This window comes from Mus pahari, chromosome 15 (genome assembly GCF_900095145.1).
Source record: "Mus pahari chromosome 15, PAHARI_EIJ_v1.1, whole genome shotgun sequence".
In the NCBI taxonomy this organism is placed as follows: domain Eukaryota; kingdom Metazoa; phylum Chordata; class Mammalia; order Rodentia; family Muridae; genus Mus; species Mus pahari.
The window spans coordinates 54,791,309-54,812,826 of NC_034604.1; the positions used below are offsets into that span (position 1 = coordinate 54,791,309).

Sequence of the window (21,518 nt, forward strand, 5' to 3'; positions counted from 1 at the left end):
CACACACACACACACACACACACACACACACACACACACACACATCCCTGCTGGTGTTAGGAATATGGCTATTTTTAACTAGTCTGAGGAAGAGAACTTTGCCACTCCTCAACCAGGTTGCCATCCAGAGAGCATAAACTAGAAGCGACTGTAGGGGCTTCGTCTCAACCTTTCCCAGGACCCGGGAGGACATTTGCTCAAACAAATTCTGGGACAGAAGTACAAGGCCCTATGGCATCCTCTCCCACATCCCTGCTGGACAGACATGCTGCCTCTTTGTGTTCCCCAATAACTTTCCAAGTTCAGGGGTACACACACGGGTGCAGAGGTCAGCTGAGGCTACAAGCAGATGACCCAGTAGGAATGGAAAGATCCGGCCTGGCCTTGTTCCAGCATGCTCCTGAGAGACTTGGGCAAGCGCAGTCCTCTGAGATGCTCAGCCCCGAGTCTGCAGGGCTGACAGCCTGCACCCAAAATCCATACGACCAGCTACTCTTAGGAACCTAGGGCATGCAGCAACCAGACTACCTTCTGAGACAGAGCACTGGCTGATAGACATGCTTTGTTTTCTAAGTTTCAACACCCCTGTTCCGCTCTTGTCCTGCCAACGCCCACTACGGATCTCTGGCTCAGTATTTCCCCATATCTATCAATATCATTACTCTCCTCGCCTCCCTAACTGGTTTTATGGACCCTGGTGGTGTCAGCTAACCAGTACCTTCTAGACTGCAGACTGGGGTCCAATTATGGATTTAGCCGGTGTTCCCCTTGGTTTCTGTCCTGTGCTGTCATGGAACCTTCCAGATGGGACCTCTGGTTCCCAGTTAGCTTTCCCACCTGGCTGGTGTCTACCCAAGTCTGCTGTGACTCAGAGAGATCAGAAATCAGTAAAGGACTTGCCCTGGGTGCTTGGGAGATGGCACAAGCAAAGGGGGACTGTGGCCCGGCAGGAAGGGCAGCTGGAGAGCTCAGAAATGGAAAAGGTGAGCTGGCTGGCCCAGAGACTGAGCACAGGTAACATGAGAACTTGCAAATCCAGGGCCTGGACTGGAGAGGAGAGATGCAGAGGTGGAGGAGTCAGGGGTTCAAGGGAAACCTCGAGAGCTGACGTAGAGGCCACAAAACTGGGGCGACCCTTCTCCCATGGCAACGTGGAAGAAGTGAAGTCTAGGCTCCAAGGTCCTCCGGTCTTTCCTTGGTCACCTGCTGCAGCCATGACTAGGCGCCCAAGGCAAGATCCTCAGAACCATGGCTCCGAGTGAGCAGAGTGAATCAACTCCCCATATTGGGTATGGCAGGAAGCTGCAGGCCAGGGGCCCTGCCAGAAGCTGAGGGCTGTACCCGGTATGGGAAGAGGAGCCTGCCTTGGGAAAGGGGTTCTGCATCACCCTTTTCCCACCTGGAGTACCAACAAAGGGGTGGGCGTGTCTGGCCCTTTGTAAGGGCAGAGTATTAATACCCAAATATCAGCCACCTTCCTTTCTTCCCCATCAAAGCCTTGCAGACACCTGGGTCTGCATTAGAAAGGCTTAGGGCTCTTTCATGTGTTGAGGCCCTGCAGGAAGCCGGTGAGAACACCGGGAGATTCCTCTGCTTAGAAAACCCAAGCTCCAGTCTCACTTGCAGGGATACTTTGGGGTGGTGGAGAAGGCTGCCAAGACCTGCTACCCTCCCCACTTTGGGCAAGTATCTCTCCTCTGGGGCTCCGTTTGTCTTTATGTATATCGGGAGGCTGAGCACTTCCTAGGGGTCCAGTGTTTCTCCAGAGACATTACAACACGAGCACCAGAAGCCAGGATCACAAGAAACAGGGGGCCAGCCCTGGGCCCCTCCTCTGTCCAGTGGGAGCTGGCAAGCACTCCGTGCCACCCACTGCGCCCTCTGTAGCAGAGTCAGGTAAAGACGAAGAGTCATTTGGTATTTATTGACAACTGACCAGAAGAACACAAATGGGCTGGGGAGAGGCCAGGAGAGAGGTCACTCTTAGGTCATATGCTGCATGAATGAGCCCTGCTCTCCTGGGGAATGCAGTGTCCACACCTGAACAGCATCTCGCAGGGACCCAGGGCAGAGGCTGCCCCCAGTCAGGTGCCCTGCAGCATCAGGACCTATGCCCGACGTGTGGACCGTCTCTGGTCTCAGTAGCCATTGTTATTGGAAGCCACAGTGACAGGGGAGAAGGCTCTCATTCCTATCCCCATGGTGGGAGCTCTTCAGGACTCCAGCCAGCTCAACGGATGGTATCCAAATGGTGAAGGGTGGACTCTATCCACTCCCACCCAAGCACCTACCTCCAGCCGTTAGTGCCTCTCTCCTGTCCTCCACAGTCCTCCCACCTCTATACCTGTCCCTAATCCACCCCAAACAGACCTAAAATGCTATACAGTGCCATGCAAGTCCCCCCCACCCTACCTTTCTGGCTCCCCCTCCCTGCTAGTAGTCTTCATTCCCTCTCATAACCTGGGAGCATCACCATCTCCAGCTACTCCTTGTCTCTGCTCTGGCAGATTGAGCCTCCTCCTGGCTCAGGAGCCGCTCTGACCCATAAGCCTTTCCTCTTTGCCTGTTCTGCAATCTTTTGTTATCTCTCAGCCCCCAAAGCTCCCACCTCTTCTGGGAAAACTGGCCTTAGCATAGGAACCTATAGAGACTTTTCTGCCCAATTCACTCACTGGCTCTCTCTATCCAGGACCTTGAGACTCTCCAGCGTTTCACTACCCTGAACTCGGGGTCTAAAGTTGGCTTGTGTGGAAATGTATCTTGTCAAAATGTCTGAACAATGATATCAAACACGGTGCTTGCTCCCCCAAGAGAAAGGGAGTTGGCTGGCTGGAGGCTGGGGAACGAGTCCTCTTGGGCATGTGACCTTGGTCCAGATCTCCTCTCCCTGGCTTCAACACACCCCTCGCAAACTGAGGGCTGGGCTGGATCATTTCAGCTTTGAATGAGTTACCTAGTGTATGTATGTCCATCTAGATAGAGGTTCCAGGAGATGTAGAGGCCACTAAGAGGGACTTATGCTGGGGACTGTTGTTGCCATAGCAATCTCCCATTGCCCGTCAGAATCCCAAGCAGGCATAGCCATCCCCTGCAGGCCACGGAAGGGACTGAGAGGAGGCCCCCCGACCAGCCCTCCAGTTTGGTGATCTCTGGTCTCACATCATGGACTCCTCCTCCTCCTCTGCGATCTCACGGTCCACCTCAATGGCTGTGTTCTCGAAGCTGGTGATGCCCCCGTATTTGCGCATGTGTACCATCAGTGGCTTTGGTGACTGGCTCCCAGCCAGGGTGGCCACATACATGCCCGTCCGGTTCTCTTCCAGTGATGGGCCCCAGTCCATAGCAGGCCGACTGGCTTGCTGAAGTCGCTGCAGAAAGGCAATGGTAGTGGACACGGAGCGTTTATCATGGCCAGGCACCCTGCGAAGACCTGCCTATGCCCCAGTGAGAATCTGCTCCGCCACTTCTGGACTGGAGGCCTCCAGGGACCATCTGTCAACTCCACGCTGGGGCGCGTAAAGAGGACATGACTATTTAGTTTGGGGAATAACATGGTTGCTAAGGTTGTGAGACAATACACACATGCGCGTGCGCGCGCGCGCGCGCACACACACACACACACACACACACACACACACAAGCGTTTAAAGGTAGATTCAGCTCTTTTCTAACTCTCTTCTGCGGAAAATGGAATCCAGACTTGTTGGGGACTTTTAGGAAAGAACTGGCAGCCAAAACAGAGGTGGACTGAGGTGACCTCCCTAGATACTTCCCAGAGCCCAGCGTCTGGGAAGGAGCGAGCTGACTAAGGATCTGACTAAGCCTAGACGTCCACAGATCATCCTTAGCCACATTCCCAGGGCCCTCTGCCCATCCTGCTGGAGCGAGAGCCCTGCGCCCTGAGAAAAAGGAGGCCCCTGGCAGCTGATGAAGCCCACTGGGTACAGGCTCCAAGGGTGCAGTGTGTGATGTGGTCCAGTGACAACAGCGTTTGGCACCTATTTATTCAGTTGTTAGAGCCAGCTCCTCACAAACTCGCCAGTGGTGTCTCTTCTTCCTCAGAGTGAAACCTGAATGCTTGCCATGTTCTCCGTGACCTGCCCTGCTCTCTGTGACCTGCCCTGCCTGCCTTCCTGAACTGACTGGGTTTTGTCAACTTGGCACAAACCAAATAAACCCTTTCCTCCCCATCTTGCTTTTCCTCATGGTGTGTCTGGATTTTTGGTTTTTTTTTTTTAAGTTTATTTTTAACTTTAAATACGTGTAAGTATGTGTGTGTGTGTGTGTGTGTGTGTGTGTGTGTGTGTGTGTGTATGTGTCTGTGGAGGTGTCTAAGGAGACCAGAAGGAAGTGTCCAATCTCTTGGAGATGGAGCTACAGACAGCTCTAAGTTAACTGATGTGGGAACTAGAGACTAGAGTCCTCTGTAAAACTGAGTGTTCTTAACTACTGAGCCATCCCCAAGCTTGGTCATGGTGTTTTAAACACAGTAATAGAAAGTAAACTAAGAGACTCCACAACCTTGGACCTCCCACTCCCCCGACCTCATCTCCGCTCTAGTCACATGGGCCTCTTTGCCACCCTCTTCCCTCGGGGCTTTTTGACCTACTGCCAGTTGCTGGTGATGCTCTCTTGATCACCGTGTCCATCTTGTCCATTGGAGAGCCCCAACTCTGACTGCCCTGGCAAAACAGCATCCTTACCCCTCTACCGGTGCCCCCTCTACCGGTGCGTTCTGCCTTCAGCTCGTGCGTTTGTTCTTTTGAGGTGCGACTCTTAGCTAGCACTACTGAGTCATTACTGCCTAGCTCCCACACTACAATGCAAGGTCCCTGAGACCCAGGATTTAGATGTGCCCAAACATGCAAAACAAACAAACAAACAGAACAGACCACAGTCTCTGAGCCTAAGCACTACTGGCCTTCTGTCAGGGACAAGCTGTGGGGTTGTCCTGTACATGGGAGGGTGCCAACCATGGTCTTGGCCTATAGTCCTTCAGTTTCCCTCCATGACGATTAAAAATGTCGCTGGATGCTGCTCAGCGAAAAACCACCCTCTGTGGGAACCCCTGGTCTAGAATTGAGCACATAGCATACCCCTGCTCTGTGCTGGGTGTCGGCCTTTTTATTTGCAGTACCCTATAAAAGAGTCATTTACCTTCCATCCCCTTTACTTCCACAGATGTCTGAAAGTTAAAGCTCAGAGAGGTCGCTTAAGTTGGCCAAAGTCACACAGGCTGGAAGTAGGGCATTAGGATTTAAACCTAGACAGGCCCCATCTTGAACTTTTTGAACGTCCTGTTTTTCTGTTCCACAGTCTGGCTGGCTCCTTTTCTCCTCACAGCTACCTTTAGGCTAGCATTCCTGTCCTTAGGAGAGATAACCGGAAGTAAGGCCCTAAAGCGCTGCTAGGACTCTGACCCAATGGATGAAAGGCAGCCCTGATCCAACAACCCCAAGTGCTGACGTCCTTAGCTCCAGGCTGCCCTGTCCTGCTGTCTGTCCTCTGCATATGCCTGGTTCTTTTTTTTTGGTTTTTCGAGACAGGGTTTCTCTGTATAGCTCTGGCTGTCCTGGAACTCACTTGGTAGACCAGGCTGGCCTCGAACTCAGAAATCCGCCTGCCTCTGCCTCCCGAGTGCGCCACCAGGCCCGGCTTATGCCTGGTTCTTGAACAAGGGAGCAACTGGCAGATCTCTGGGTGGCCTAGGAGGACTCTGAGGTTCAGGGAAGGGGAAAGCTTGGCCCCAGAGTCACACAGTGGTTGGAAGCAAGGCAATGACTGAATTCCAGGCTACCATATGGCTGGGGGTACCAGGTGGGCATTGTGAGAGAGCGAGAAAGAGAGAGAGAGAGAGAAACAAAGAGAGAGAGACAGAGAGAGAGAGACAGGGAGAGACAGAGACAGGGAGAGAGCGTGGCTGTGTGGAGGCAGGCATGTGGCAGTAGGATGCAGAAGGGGCAGGGGACTGTTTTACAGGTCATTTCCTGCCATTGCCGATCTCTGGCTAGAACTACTTTGACAATGGATCACAGTATTCCGAAATTCTCAACAGTAAGCTCTCATGGGCTGGGACTAGCCGGCTCTAGCACCCTCTGCTAGGTGTGCGACTCAGGGAGGGTCCCTAGGCTCTATCTGGCCTGCTTGAGCCATGACACTCGCTTGAGCTCCGTTCACTCACCATGAGTCTCTGGCCACTGGAGGACTCCAGACTCATAAGGGCCCAAGAGAAGGCTCTTTGTACAAAGGGTGCCCTGGGCAGCTCAGGGAGAGGCCAGGATGTCCTTGTGGTCACACAGCATATCTGGTGGCCCACAGTGGGTTACTACCTGTCTCTTTGAAGGCCTGTTGCTCCTATGCCAATTACGTTCTCCCTGTCTTGGGTTGTTTTTTGTTGTTGTTGTTGTTGTTGTTGTTGTTGTTTTTTGGAAACAAGAGTTTCTCTTTGTACCCTTGGCTGTCCTGGAACTCTCTCTGTAGACCAGGCTGGCCTTGAATTCACCTGCCTCTGCCTCTAGACCGTAGGGATTAGTGTGTACCAACATCGCCCTGTTAACCAATTGCTCTCTTTAATCCAATCATTCTATGCTACTCATGGGCCCAGCAGGGATGCTGAACACAGGACAAGGGGGATAACCTACTTTCTGGGCTATCTTAATGTTATTCACTGCCTCTGGTCTCCAAGTTCAAGTCCTGACCCCTACGCTATCATCAGTGGTCTTTGGATTAGTTCTTTCTTATTCCCATGGATGCATGTGCTGTGAGATTCAGAGCCTGATCTAGATACCATGGGCCTCTTGCAGGCTATAAGGATCCTACCAGGTTCTGCACATCTGTCCATATGGATGTATTTTGGTTGATGTTGTTTTGTTTTTGTTTGTTTTAATTGAGAGCCGGGCTACAGAGCCAGAAGGCTGTAGGCAGGCCGGGAAGGTGGACTCACCTCCCAGAGCGAGCCCTCCTCTCGAAGCACAGCTACCAGCATACCAGCTGGGATCATGAGGCAGGAGAGCAGACCCATCAGGATTCCTAGGAGCTCGGCCCAGGCGGGGAAGCGATAGCTGCCGTATTCTGAGGGTTGGTACTTGACGATGCTGTACACTAGCAAGGCCTGCAGAGTGGAGACTCCAGCATGACGTGGCCTGGGTCTGGACCACCTTAAAGCTTGAGAGAGCCTAGCTGGGATCTACCCATGGGCCTTAGCTGTACCAGAACTAAAGATAGTCCATCTCTGGGGTCTTTTACCAGACCAGGCCAGCTCCAAGCTGACTTGATATGAAGGTTTGTAACAACCCTAAGTCCCAAGACAGCCTCTCTCCTAGGTACTCCCACCCTTTGACAAGCAAAGCAAGGTACTGAGGCCCCCTCCTGACTCCCTGAGAACGAGAAAAGCTCCACCCATTTGTAAGCCTAGGTCTAGCACAGCTCAGAAAACTGGGGTTTGGAGGGGGGATGTGTGCATTAGGTCCTCATGCCTCCTCCACAGCCCCAGCAAAGACTCACTCAGAGCCAAGATTGCCCAGCTTAGATTAAACACACAGAGGGACCTGCACTTGGCCTTAGGGCCCCAGCCAACCACCTTCCCCCCCACCCCTGGTTACCAAGAGTGTGGCTGGAGAGAGAAACAGCCAACAGGCCCTGAAGTAGAGGCCTGGCTTGAAGCCTAGCATCATGTGGATATCTCGGCAGAACCGCTGGATGCCTGCACAGAGGAGAAGGAGTGTCCCCATGATAGGTTCCTTTGGAGCCAGTGACCCCTCCCCCATGCCTGTCTCCCTGCCCGGCTGCAGTACAGGGCCCACACCCTGTTTTCTCACTCCTGGGAGTGTCAGCCTGCCTTTCCCCCCTCCCTCACCTCCCCGCCCCGAGTCCTTCTCACCATATACCCGGGTGACAGCGAGGCAGGTGGTGATCACCACCACCATGAGTCCGAAGCTGGCGCTGTAGTCATCCAGAAGGACCAGCCAGTACATCCCCCCCTGGAACACAAAGCACGGCGCTGGGCCTCCACCCTCAGGCTCCCCCTCTGCTTGCTGTAGCCCATCTCCTTCTGCCAGGAGGAGAGTGGGAAGCGGCCAGGGCAAATGCTGAGGGAGTAGCAAACCATGCAACGGTCTGCCTGTTCAGAGCTGTCGAGGCAATGTCCCTTCCTGCTTCCCAGCAGCCTGGTCTCCTCACAGGACCCATGTATGCATGAGGAAAAATGGGTTCAGAGAGGGGAAGTCATTTGTCTGGAGTTAAGTCAGCAAGTGGAGGAGTGAGGTTTGAACCCAGGTCTTTCAAATTGACTCCGGAGCCAGAACTCCACCAGAGACCAAGGTGCCTGCCACAGGAAACAGGCCCTGGTAGGACCGGAAGCTATTCAGTGACTTCTCAGCTGGCCAAAGATACTGCTGCAAAGAACAACCCCCTGCCCATCTCTCCAGCTTGGCGCCCCCCTGAAGGTCACTCACATCAGTGGTGAGAATCAGTCCCATCAGGTACATGGCCACACAAATGAGGCCTGAGAACACTGCCTTCTTGGGCCGCAGGTAGTATGGGAACTCATCGGTCACTGCGGTCACTATGGTTTCTAGAAAGGCAAACTGCAGGGGGCATTGAGGTCAGAGCCTCACACACACACACACACACACACACACACACACACAGATACACACACGCGCGCACACACACACACACAGACACACACAGACACACACCAGTGTCCGCACAGACTCACCTGGCTATCCAGGCCAAGTGTCAGAAGCATGAAGAAGAAGAGGAAGGACCAGAAAGGTGACAGAGGCAACATGGTCATGGCCTGTGGGTAGACAACAAAGGCCAGGCCAGGGCCTGGGCCCGGGGCATGCAGGGTCAGCAGGCTGGGGTACACAGTAGGCCTCCATACGCATTCAAATACATAGGGTCACTTGGGTCCCTGTGGGAGCACACTCACGCACCACACCCAAGTCCAGAGACAGACACGAACTGAGCACATCCACCACTTTCTTAGTTCCCAGGACCTAGGGTGGCATACTGCATGTGCTCGGTACACGGGACTATTGAAAATGAATTAGCGGTCGTGCACGCATACACACAGGAACCAAAAGTAGCACGTAGTCAGGACACAGGTCTGCACGTACTCATCTGTACAGAGCCCCACCAGTACACATACGTACACTCACCCGCTCACACAAAACAAGCAGGTTCAGACTATTGGCCCTCTGCATTCACTTTCACACATACATCTCAACCCCGGGTGTGATGAACAAGACCCGAAAGACAAAACAGCTTCATACAGACACACCGTTGTCTCCAGAAAAGATCGTTGTTGCACGCTCACTTGCACACCCATGCATTTACATGGATGTCCCACACAAGTGTGTGTGTGCATGCATGCCTGTCTGCATCCACGTGCACGTGTGTGTATGCACACACACATATACACACCAAAATAAAACAAAAACACCCCCTGAAAAATATCATAGCTAGCTATCCCCCATCTTGCCTGCCAGTCTGTGTTGCTAGCACACCCTGTGACCCAGGTACCTCTCACCCCAACCAAACCCTCACATGCTGCCTCCACCTACCTGCTTTGGCCACTTGGTCCACGGGCACACCCAGCTCCTGAGACATGTAGCCCAGCACCGAGAAGATAGCAAAGCCAGCCAGGATGCTGGTGATGGCATTGCCCAGAGTGACAATGAAGGTGTCTCTGTCAGAAGAGTCCAAACCCAAGCCAGGATGAGCTGGCCACAGCCAAAGGAGCCTCCCGGGCACCCATCCTCCTGAGTTTGGCCCCTGGCACTGGAAGCAGCTGGCACTGACCTGTAGATGTTCTGGTGGAATGTGTTGTAGGAAGCAAAGGTGAGGAGACCCCCAAAGCCCACTCCTAGAGAGTAAAAGATCTGAAGAGCAGCTTCAATCCACACCTGTGCCAAGGAAAGAGGGACAGGGAAGGCAGGGAGGGCCCAGGAGAGAAGGAGGAGGGGGAGGAGGAGGAGGGAGAGAGATAGGCTCAGGAATAGGGAACAGTCAGGGTTACAGGTGAGGACCAGGAGCTGACCCAGCTCCGGCACTTGCACTGCAGGATGTGGGCACGTGACTCAGTTTACCGCCCAGGGTCTAGTAGATGGCCTCTAAGCCTGGTCCAGCCCAGAGTTGCCAGCAGCTTGGAGTTGAGCACAGGCCTAGGTAGCCACTTTCCCCCCTGCCTGGAGTCAGAGGGGTCTGAACCGGTACTTGTCTTTACCAGCTTCTCACTCCATCCTGTGCGAGCCCTGTTAACCTCTACGCATTCCAGGTCCCTCATCTGTGGTGAAGGATCTGAAACAGTGCCTACCTCATGGAGAAGCACAATGAGACTAAAATCGTTAAGTGATTTTACGAAGTGTCAGGTACTGTCAAACGGTCAATAGCGTCAGCTGTCAGGACCATGATGTGGTTGTCACTGGTCCTCACGTCCCCCCCTGGGCTTCCGGGACAGACTGATCCGAATGGAACCCCTGCCATGAGACCTTATACTCATCACTAACTCTTGTCTGTTCCTGGTTTGGCTTTGTCAAATGGAGAAAATAATATCTGCGTCCTAGGATTTTAAGAATACACACAGGAAGGGTCGGGACAGTGCTGCAGCTGGAGGCTCCCCCACAGAGGGTCCCCACCCCTGCCCCCTCTCCCATAGAGCATTCCTTCCATGCTCCCCGCTCACCTTAGAAGTTAACAGGTGGTGGAACTGGGGGGTGAGATAGAACTGGATGCCCTTCCAGGCCCCGGGAAGGGTCACTCCTCGAACCAGCAGCATGAGGAGGATGAGGTAGGGAAAGGTGGCCGTGAAATACACCACCTGGAAGAGAGCAGGTTGGCATGGCAGACGACCGTCCACAATCTCTCCCTGTTCGTGTCCTCAATGCCAGAAATCTACCTTCTCAACTTTCGGGGGTCCTGAGCTAGGAAGCAGCCACCGTTTTGGATACGCGTCCTTCTCTCCACCATCACCAACCCAGGGTGGCTACCCTGCTTCCCAAGGCCATCCTTGTCCCATCTCTACTGATTCCCCTGGCACAGGCTAGCACCACTGGGAGTGAGTCTCCCCCTCCTGTGCCCTTACAAACTACCTGACATCCTTCACTCCCTGAACATCCAATCAGCCTCTTCTCTTACCATCTCCCGCAAGCCTCCCCATCCTCTGCCTTGCTGGTGACCATGGTGGTTCCTCCTCTCTAACCCTCTCCAGCCTGTATTGCATAATGATGTCCTCTTGCTCAGTAAAAGGTCATTTTTAGGTGACCCAGATTTCTCAATCCTAAACAGCCTATTGCCCTTTTCTCTGCCCATCACCTGCGGTGCACGCTGGTTTCCCTACGTCTGGTTTGCCTTTACTTGGTCATAAGTAGTCCAGCTTCCCCTACATGGGGTTCACTTAATGCTCAGCTTTGGGGGTAGGCTCATGAACAGGTCCAGCAAAACAGATAATCCTTTCCTGCCACAGAGACTGGGTATGGGGTGGGTACACAGCCCACCTTATCCAATAAGGTAAGCGCTACTCTATCTGCAGACTGGGAAGCAAGTAGGGGGAGCCAGTGTGGAGCAAGGCTTCGCTGAGAGGTCAGAGGAACAGACTGTGGAAACAACCATGAACCCCAGACCCAGCCATGCCAACCTCCTGGGCTTTCCAGGTAATGAAACACCTGGGTATGGGTGACCTTCAACTCCAAGAGGTCCGATCTATTTATCCAGCCCATGAGCATTCCACAAGCCCTCACTGAGTCTCTGCAAAGTGGCAAGCTCTAGGCAAAGATGCCAGCTTCACTAACGTATTGGTCTTGCCTGAAGCAGGTACCTCACCTAAGAAAGCAGGGAGGAGGCCCAGCGTCACTACTAACCTCCTCCCCCACTCTAGGCACATAGCCCTCCCAAGTCCTCTCTTCCCCCATCTCCAGGAAAATTCTATCATCTTCTCAGCCTTGGCCAGCACCCACTTCCTCCCTAGCCACTGCATCTTGGCACCCAGTCTCCCAAGCCTCACCTTGCCCGAGGACTTCACCCCCTTCAGGATACAGAGGAACACGATGACCCAGGCCAGCAGCAGGCAGAGGCAGAGGTTCCAGCGAATCTCCCCCGGTCGGCCGATGCCCTGGCTGCCCTGAATGTGCAGGACATAGCGGCTGTGGGAAATAATGATTCGAGAATCCTCTGGTTATCCTACTATACACCACAGGTAGGGGGTGGGGGAAGGGAGCCATGCCCAACCTTCTAGGCCAGGTAACCCTTTCCCTCATGTGGTGCTTTCCAAGACCCCTCCATTTGTCTTGGAGCCCAGGAAACTTGTTTCTACATGCCCCCTCCTAACACACACTTCTTTCAGGAGCAAATAGCAGATACAGGCTTGATGGATCTGATATTTGCACACATGTACACAGGTGTATACACACACACACACACACACACACACACACACACACTCCATTCAGGAGCCTGGCCATGCATGGCTATGCTCTATGGTTCACTTGGGTAGTCCTACATCCAAGGCTCCAAAGCCCACAATCCCTTCCTCTGTGCCTTGGTTCTGCATGGTAGCAGCTCTCCCCGGTGCTAGTTCCAGTGCCCTGGCCCTCCATGTGGATTCCTGAATCCTCTACAAAGCCTCTTCATTAAAATGCCTCCAATTAGCCCTCTTGGCAGTACCGTCTGCCCCGTCTGCACCTCACCCAATGTGATCAGCCTTAGCGTTGCCCCCAAGAGACCCTTAGCAGTCACAGCGACTATGTCTTGAGTTTTGCAAGACATACTCAAACTATTAGGTCATACTTTAGCAGATGCAGGCCCTCTGGCTGCCCTTGAAATGAACAAGGGAGTGGACTGTACAGGCCATGCAAGCTAGGAGAGAGACCAGTTCAGAACATAAACCTACTGGGAGTCTTTGGGAGCAATCCTTTGCAGGGGAGGGAAGAGTCTGGGCTATTCTAGAATATCTTGGAACAGGACTGAGCCAGGAAACCTTAGTGTCATCATTACAGATACTGAGCAAGCCTCTGGTCCTTGCTTTCTCAGCTAGGATGGGCTGATGAGCCACCGTGTCTTTCTGAAAGCTGCCATTCCTGGGCTCATGAGTTCTCCGCACTGCAATGACGGTTTTATCCACGTTGCCTTGTTTAAACCTCCCAGGCGACCTTTGTCTCGCCTCTGCTCTTACACAATCTGAGATGGTTCTAACTTTGTTAAGTCCCTGGCTCTATGTCAAGCACTTTACCAACGGACTTAGCGCCTCAGTAAATGCTTATTCAGAGAATAGATATGTGAGCGACTAAATAGATAATGTCCCTTGAAGTAGGTACAGTTATCACCTTCCCTGTGACAGTGGAAGAAACTGAGACTCTCAAATGTCACTCTTGCTAATGAACATCACTCTTGTCAATAAGTGGACACTAACCCCTTCGCCCCTGAGGCTAGACTGCAGTTTCTGGGCAGTCTTTCCTCTAATCTTCACCAGCCACCTTCTGAATTAGTCTACTCTAATTGTCCCATTGTAAAAGTAGCTGGCCAGGAAAGGACGAGGATCAGAATCCTTTGTCCCCTCCCCCCACCACACATACACAGCCCAGGCTAGGCCAGCCCAGAACCTCCTCCTCCTGCCCACCCTCAGTGGCCACCCCAGTCAGGCTGACCTCCAGTACTCCTCACTGGGGCTGACGGTGCTGCTGAGGTTAAGAGGCAGCACCCCATTGCCACCCTTGGGGCCCCTGTGCTCCAGGCAGAGCTCCGTGTTCCACCAGTTGCCACAGTGCTCCCAGGGCAGGTTGCTGGTGAGGGAGGCGAAGAGGTAGAAGAGGACGTAGGCGATGATCATGTTGTAGTAGATGGCCACCAGGCCTACGATGAGCAGCATGGCCGCACCTGCACCTGGATAGGGCAGAGAGAGCATCATGTCCCTGGGAGAGCCTGGGAACAGGGCAACTCCCCATGCCTCCCGGTGGCTCTACGCCAGCCAAGAACCACTGAGCCTCACCTTTAAAGAGAGGGCTGATTTTCCAGACAGCCAGGGGTCCCAGGCTGGAGAACTGGCCCAGGGAGAGCTCAAGAAAGAAGAGGGGGATTCCACAGATGGCCAGCATGAGGAAGTAGGGCACGAGGAAGGCTCCTGCAGGGAGGTAGCAGATGGGGTTGGGATTCAGGTGGACCAGCTCCTCCAAGGCTCCATGCTGGCTGGCCCACCGCTGTCCCTTGACAGCAGCCACCTACCACCCACCTGTGGTGGATGGATGGAGTACTTCTCCTGAGGGTCACTGAGGCTGGGGAAGCTGGTGGGTATTTACTCACATCTGTAGCTAGAGAACCCAGGACATGGGTGGGCACCTAGCAGACACTCCAGAATCGCCTGCTGAGTGACTGCATGAAGAGTACCAGCTCCACACCTTCAGAGTCTGGCTCCGATGGTCCCTTGCTCATGAATGCTGCCTCAGATGATCTGGCTGGCACCTGAGATTTCATGGGCCCTGCAGTTTCCTGGGTCTGGTATCCCCGCCCCCCCCTTCTCTTCACACATAGACAGCCACCTCCTTCAGACAGCTGCCTACCACCAGATGGTTCTGGTAGGGCTGTAGCCATAGAGCTAGCCCTCCCCTCTGGCCTCCCTCCTGAAGCTCCGTGGGTAAATAGCCCAAGTGATACTGATCACTTTCCTTGCAATTCTATATCGATTCATCTCAGGGGATCCTTCTAAAAGGGTGGTTCCAGAAGTGTCTATGTCTGGGCTCCCCACCCTAGCTTCATGGAGGAGGGCTGCCTGTCTGTGGAAGAAGTAAGGTTGACACACAGGGGAAAATTAGGGAAGAAGGGAGTGGGAGAGGAGAGAGTCCTGGAGTCCTGGACGCTGGTGGTGGACTCGAAGTTTTGCTTGGCCTAGGGTTACCTGGTTTCCTCTTTAACAAGTTTGGGGGAGGGAGTTGGAGACACACATGAAAACACACATGAAATCTCAGGTGCCAGCCAGAGCGTCCAAGACGACCGTTGGAAGGTTGAATCTGCACCAGGTAACCCTAGACAGGGAACTTGGCCTCTCCAGACTCCAGCATGTCTGCAGTGCATACCCAGAATGGTTGTTCCCAGGGTCTGAGGCAGGCACCAAGTCCCAAGACCTGGCACTGGTGTACTTCACCCTAACTATATTGTTAACGAGGCTTAGAATGTTTAACTTGATGGAGAATCAAGGACGAAGGGAATTATTTGCAAAAATAGCATAGATCTTGCGTTTCCAATCTGAATGGAAAGAACCAGGAGAGGAGGGAACAAGGAAGATTCTAGAGAGGGAACTGTGGGTAGAGCAGGGTGGTGGGGGAGGTGGGGGAGGGGACAGGATACTCTGCAAAGCACTTGAATAGTGACAGTGGGTACTACCCTTTCCACCACCAGAGTAGGCAACAATGTCTGCCCACTATAGGGTCTAGGAAGGCATTAGGTTTTAGGGAGCAAACGTGGGTATCAGGCTAGGAATGCAAAGCAGGAGGAGGGGCTTAGGTGGTAAAAAGGGACAGGCAGAATATGCCTCCTCCCTCTAACCTAAGGTCACTTCAAAGACCATCCTATAGTCCCCAAGCCTTGGTTTGTCTCCCCAGCTACTCCCAAGAGGTTCCCAGGCCCCTACCGCCTCCATTGGTGTAGGCTCGGTAGGGAAAGCGCCAGACATTTCCCAAGCCCACACAGTAGCCGATGCAAGACAACAGGAAGTCCAGCTTGCCCGTCCAGTTGCCCCTGTCTGCTGCGAAGTCTACGTCCAGGTCCACATCGCCCTGGTCACTGGGAGTCATCAGCAGGTCTGGGGTGACGGGCTTGCCAGTAAAAGAGAGAGAGAGAAAAAAAAAAAAGGCAGAGAGGGAGGAGGGTGAGACCAGATAGAACTGGGAACCCAAGCTGAGACCGTGGGTTGAGCAAGGTTGAGTGGGAAATATCGCATCAGGTTCAGATAATCCGGTGATCTCACCTGGACGCAAGAGGGCCTTGCTAGCAGATCCTTAGGGACTAGCATTTGGTTCAGGCCTTAGGAAGCTGCGCTGCCTGACTCCATCTTGGCTAGCAGAAATAGGCCAATGATGACCCACTTTCATATCACTGCCAGTGGTGATCTTAGTGGCAGTCATTGTGTGTTGTCACCACATGTTAGGGATCACAGCAGTAAACATTCTACACCTGAGCCAACTATTCACCCACACTCCATTCCAAGCGTGAAGAAAGCAGAGGCTCCAGGAGGGGTCATGACCAACCTGAGGGTTTTGATTGCTTGGCCGGGAGAACCAGGTGGGGCATCAGAACTCCTAATGCTAATGGCCCAGTCTTTGCCTACAGTGTGGAGCTCACCCAAGGGCAGGTGGCCAGTCTGAAAGGTGTTCAGGACAAGAGGCTCCAAGGGGGACAGAGGGAAGAAGCCAGGGTATCCTTGGCACAGGAAGCAAAGGACTTCAGAGAATGTGGCCTCTCAGAGGAAGGCATCAGAATTCAATCTCAGCTCAGAGAACAGAGTGGGGGCTGTGGGTTTCGCATAGCACGCATAGCCTTTGATGCTTTGCTTCAGAAAGTCACCATCCAACTATCATGAGTGCAGAAGAGAATGAGGCCAGTTGTCTTGGCTGTCTCCTTCCATGATTCATTGTGGTTAAGAGAAGTCCACTGGGTAATCTCCCTGTGGTTGGGACTGAGAGGTGGAGGTCAGCTCCTTTCGGCCACAAAGAATGCAAATTGGCCTACTTACAAGTAACTCTGGTTTACTACCTGGAGGAAACTCAGAGGCACTAGAACCATCTCAAATTCAGAGAGGACTTCCCAACAGGGACCATGGGAACAGGTCATAAGATGGCAGCCTACCTTGCTTTTGAAATTCCCCAGTACCCGGGAGAATGGAAATACCAAGTAGGCCAATCAGTAAATATCCAGCCATGGTGTGCACCCCAGGAGAAAAGCCCTCCCTCAGCTTTCTATCCAGATACACTTGTAGGAATTCCTGGGAACCAGGAGACTGATTCTGGTTCATGGTCTATGCTAGTACACGGTGTGGCCCTAGTCTTCAAGATAGGGTGGAGACTGGGTAGATCTATGTTTCCAGAAACATATCCTTTGAGACACTTCTAACACAGGCATTCTGTGGAAGAATTCTTCAGGCAAAAGCTGGCTTAACACAATCTAAAATACATGTCTTCACTTTCAGGACTGGTCAGCTCATTGAATGGGTCAGGGACATTCCAAACAGGGACCAGCATGCACTGTTCCTAATTTCTGTTTGAGAAAAGGGTCTCAAGGAGCCAGTATGCTCCTTCAGAGGTGTGAGCCTATACAATGTCAGGGGGCTCTCTGTTAGAGGTCTTAGCCAGAGGCTCACAATGACTGAGGGCCTCCCCAGGGACTCCGAGCCAAGCCACTGACCAGAGGAGTTTCCGTCCCAAAGACTTTCCACCCCAAACAGATAGTGACAGGGGAAGCTTCCTTGGGTGCTGGCCACACGAGTGTGTCACTATGACCAAGATGAAAGGAGGGCTGGGGTGTGGCTCTGTGGTAGAGCATCTGTCCGCATGCACCAGGCTTGGCTTCCATTCCTGACAGGAGAACAGGGGTGAACAAAGTATCCCACAGCTGGAGATGTCTGTTATAGCGTGGGGTCGGGCAGTGGATTCCCAGGCTGCACCGAAACGACAGTGCTGGGCTGACTGAGTGACAGTCGTGTGACCATGATGGCAATCTTCTCCGTGGTTAGGCAGTGGTGACGGGGACAGCCTGACATGGCTGCGGGTGATGGTGACAGACAAAATGAAAAAGGTACTTTAAAACTGAGATGATTGCTGGAGCAGCAGCTTTCTGCTATAGCCTAGGACAGGGGGAGATGAGAGTACCCCTCCCAGGCTTGGCTGTGTTCTCCCCTCCCCTTCTCTCCCCTCCCTCCTCTCCACTCTCTTCCCCTAAGGCTGCCTCTCTAGTTAGGAGAACCAGCCTTTGGGGACCCTCAGGCTTCTACAGGAACTCTAAGAGGGAGTTGGTGACACGTGACCCTTATCACTAGGTTGCAAGGTAGACCTGTCACCCTGAGACCCTCTGCCCCTTTCAGGCTGACAGAAGGTCCCAGTAATGAGGCTCCTCTGATCCCCTCAGAGATGCTGCCCTTTCCACACTCACAGAGCAGTCCGATCTGTTTCCATGGCGACAAGAGTTCTAAGAGCAGGAAGCTGCCAACTGGTCCTCCCCCAATCAGAAGGAAGCTTGCTCCTGTTCCAGGGCCAGGGAATGGGGGTCCCCCCAAAGATGAGCCAATCAGGAATCTACATGGAGCCCTAGCCCCACCATCAGGTGAATCCCAGGAGGCTGGCACAATGAGGATGGGTTGGTCCTGAAGCAGCAGACAGCAGGCAAATAAATGGGGCAGGGCCAGAGCCTACCTGGCTTGCTCTCTCCATTTCCACCTGTTTGGGAGCTCCCACTCTCCACTCTGGGTCATGCGGGAACACACTTCTATGCATGCACCTGCGCCCTCTCTTTTAGGGACCAATAGGTATAGATTCCTCACTTTCAGGCATCAAGAGAAAGGGGGATTAGGAGAGAGCACCCTGCCAAGCCTGGGGATATCTTCTCCCTTCTTGCAAAGACAAAAGGCATCGGGATTCCCACTTCACTGCAGGAAACAGAACTCCAGAGAGAAGAGGGAGGGGCCCAAGGTCAAATGGCAAGCCAAGGTCAGAGCATCCAAGCAAGGGCAAGATCCAGCCCCACGGTGCTTCTGCTGACCCAGCCTGGTCTTGCTCACAGAGGCCCCCCCTTCTCTCTGAGACGTTGGGAGGGTGGTGCCAGTTCTGCTCTGCTTTTTCTAGGTAGCTTCTACTTCCAGGTAAGTCATGAAGCACTCCTGCGCCTCAGTTGCTCTGCCTGTAAAATGGGGGCTAATAGGGTCTAATGGATGGCTGAAGGAGCAAAGGCCGGAGACGCTTCTCTGGGGTACTCGGCAAGAGCTTCCTACCATGTGGCTGTTTCTATCACGTGTGGCTGTGACAGAGAAGGGCAGGGGTTCTTGTGGAGAGTCCCTGGGGAAAATGGGGACAAGACCAAGGATTCAAGAGACCACAAACAATTTCAAGAAGTGACTCCTGCCAGCCAATAGAAAAGATCCCAGTGTTCCCAGGTTCCCAGGAGCATAAGGTCTGGAAGCTTGAATGAAGGTGTGTGTGTGTGTGTGTGTGTGTGTGTGTGTGTGTGTTGTGATAGCAACAGTCAGTCCCTATGTAGTCTTCTCACGTGTGCCTGCCCCTTCCAGTTCGTAGTGTCTCCAAATCGCACACAGCCCAGTGGGGGAGGGGTTTTTAGCTCCATACTGGAGATGGATGGTTGGAGATCCGGACTTGACCAGTCACCACCAAGCGGAAGCTTCAGAAACAGTGCTCAGGAGTTCTCTTTCCTAGCCTAGGGCTGGGACTTCAAAGCTTGTCACCGGAAAACTTACCTCAGTACTTCCCCTCCCCCACAAACAACTGGGAGGTACTGCATGGCCAGGTGGGGAGACCGAGGTCTGGCTGACATCTCTGCCGCTACCCCACCTCCCATTCCTAGGTTCCCTGACCCCACCCTTGACTCCCTTCAACCTGATCACGGACTGTCTGGGGTCTCTGCGGGGGGAGGGGGCTCCTCAACAGGAGAGGGAGGGTGCGATGAAAAGGAACAAGAGGGACATCAGAGGGGCCCCAGCCGGCAGGGCCCAAATCCTCAGGACTGAAGTGGGTCCCCTGGAGGCTGGCAAAGGCCCTTTTGGTATAAAGTGCCCAGGTGAAGCCAGGGCGAGATTCCAACCCCAGGAGAGTCCAGCTCAATGTTGACATTCAGCTTCTAACGCCCCCACCCTAAGTCAGGCCCTGATAGAACTGATGGAGTACCGGGAGACGGGTATTTGACCCCTGCCACCCGTCCGCGCCTCCTGAGGCTGCAGACACCTGTTTGCAGGCCAGTGCACAGTGAACCTGGACCCCTAACACTACATCCCGAGACACCAGGAGAGATCGTGACCCCGCCCCTCCCTGTAATCCAGTTTGGGAGGTTCTCTAGCCCAGAGCAGTGGGGGGCATCCCTTTGGCCCGTCGATCCTCCCAGGCTCGCTCAGGTGCGCTCCGCCCTCGTGCCCTACCTTGCGGAGGTGAGCTTCCTGGAGCTTCTTCATCTTGGAGAGCGGGCGCGGGCAGCTTGCAAGAGCGCAGAGAGCCAGCCAAGCGGGCGCCGAGCACTGGTCCTACCTCTACGCCTTTGCCCCCACGGCTCCCGCGCACGGGCTGGGGAGGGCGCAGGCGCTGCCGTGAGGCCGCTGCGGGCGTGGGGTGCTACGAATGCCCTGCCTCTCCCTGCGCAGCGCCCTAGGCTGAGGAGACACCCAGACAGATCCCATGACGGACAGACGGCGGCGGGGGGGATGGGCGCGCCCCCGCACGCAGAGCTGCGGATTGGAGCGGCCCGAGCCGGTGGGGAGGGGGTGCGTGACAGAAACCATCGGTCGCAGCTACGGTCTTCTGTGTGACCTTGGGCAAGTGACTGCTATCTCTGGGCCCCCCCTTTCATTATTTGGGTGAGGAGAGAGGCAGCAGAGTGCTCCTGTCCATTAAAATGCCTGTATGGGGTTCCAGCACCGGACCACAGGACTACATCGTCTTTATTGATGACCTTAAGTTTCCTGCAGAGCAACCTCATTCCCTTATGTCACTTTACTGGGGTGTAAGGAATTCAGCGAGACCAAACAGAAAGCAGCCAGAATGGAGCTGCTGCACACAGTAGGCACACAACTAACGTATAGCTTGCTCACTCAGCCACCAGCCAATTGCCCAATCAGTGCTTATCCAATACCTTAAAATAGTCCTGGACTGCATCTTGTTTTCTTAACCCAAAGAGAGGCCATTGTTTAGTCCTTCCATTTCAAGGATGAGGAAACCAAAGGCCAGGGAAGGTAGTTACTCACTCAAGGCTGTGCAGTTAGCATGTGACACCAGGGACAGAGCCAGTCCTCATAGACTTCCCATAGACATAGCATGACTCCTTTTCTTGGGATGAAAGTGTATGTAGTTGGGAGGTTTGGGGGAGGGGAAGGGACCAGCAAGTGTTACCATGTTGTGGTGGCTTGTGATGTAATGGTAAGGCAGGTTCCTATCTATCAACACTATGGCCTCAGGGCTATCCATTTTAATCTGTCAACCCGGGCCACCAACAAGCAGATGCCTGGCTAAGCTCTCAGAGAGCAGCAGCAGGACCATTCTTTGAGCCTTCAGCAAGGATGGTTACTACGTGATAATTGGAGGGATGGAGCAATCCGGGGACTAGTTTGCTGGGATGAGCCACCATTGGGAGCCAGGTGTGGGACAATTCATGTCCTCTGAAGAAGCCCCCTTTAGACATTCAGGGTCCACATTTGGGAGATGCCAGGGTAGAGTCTGCTCTGACCTTTGGGGTTTGAGAGGAGGACTGGATTCCAGAGTTTCTGAGCTGGGGTGGGGGTGGGGAGCTGTCTCTTCCTCCTCAGCCTCTGAGATACAGCT

The 21,518-nt window shown here is 53.7% G+C and overlaps 1 protein-coding gene across 1 annotated transcript; it reads right to left on the reverse strand.

Annotated features, from left to right (window-relative positions):
- Positions 1 to 1,901: 1,901 nt before the first annotated feature.
- On the reverse strand, positions 1,902 to 20,371 carry Slc6a7 (solute carrier family 6 member 7). Its single transcript, XM_021214563.1, has 14 exons — positions 20,126 to 20,371; positions 15,623 to 15,806; positions 13,988 to 14,119; positions 13,647 to 13,881; positions 12,008 to 12,146; positions 10,691 to 10,825; positions 9,808 to 9,911; positions 9,570 to 9,694; positions 8,720 to 8,832; positions 8,454 to 8,585; positions 7,880 to 7,979; positions 7,602 to 7,702; positions 6,944 to 7,111; positions 1,902 to 3,368 (listed from the first exon to the last, which is right to left on the reverse strand). Exons 1-14 carry the CDS (start codon positions 20,156 to 20,158, stop codon positions 3,156 to 3,158), a joined length of 1,914 nt encoding a protein of 637 aa, XP_021070222.1. The 5' UTR covers positions 20,159 to 20,371; the 3' UTR covers positions 1,902 to 3,155.
- Positions 20,372 to 21,518: the final 1,147 nt, after the last annotated feature.

What these genes read in the sequence shown, in the direction of transcription:
- Slc6a7 (XM_021214563.1), bottom strand. Translation starts at nt 20,158, where the DNA reads ATGAAGAAGCTCCAGGAAGCTCACCTCCGCAAG. An exon ending in GGGTGAAGTCCTCGGGCAAG is followed by an intron (nt 10,826 to 12,007) that starts GTGAGGCTTGGG and finishes GCTCTCTTCCAG; the next exon opens with GTGGTGTATTTCACGGCCAC. An exon ending in ACCACCTGTTAACTTCTAAG is followed by an intron (nt 9,912 to 10,690) that starts GTGAGCGGGGAG and finishes TCCTTGGCACAG; the next exon opens with GTGTGGATTGAAGCTGCTCT.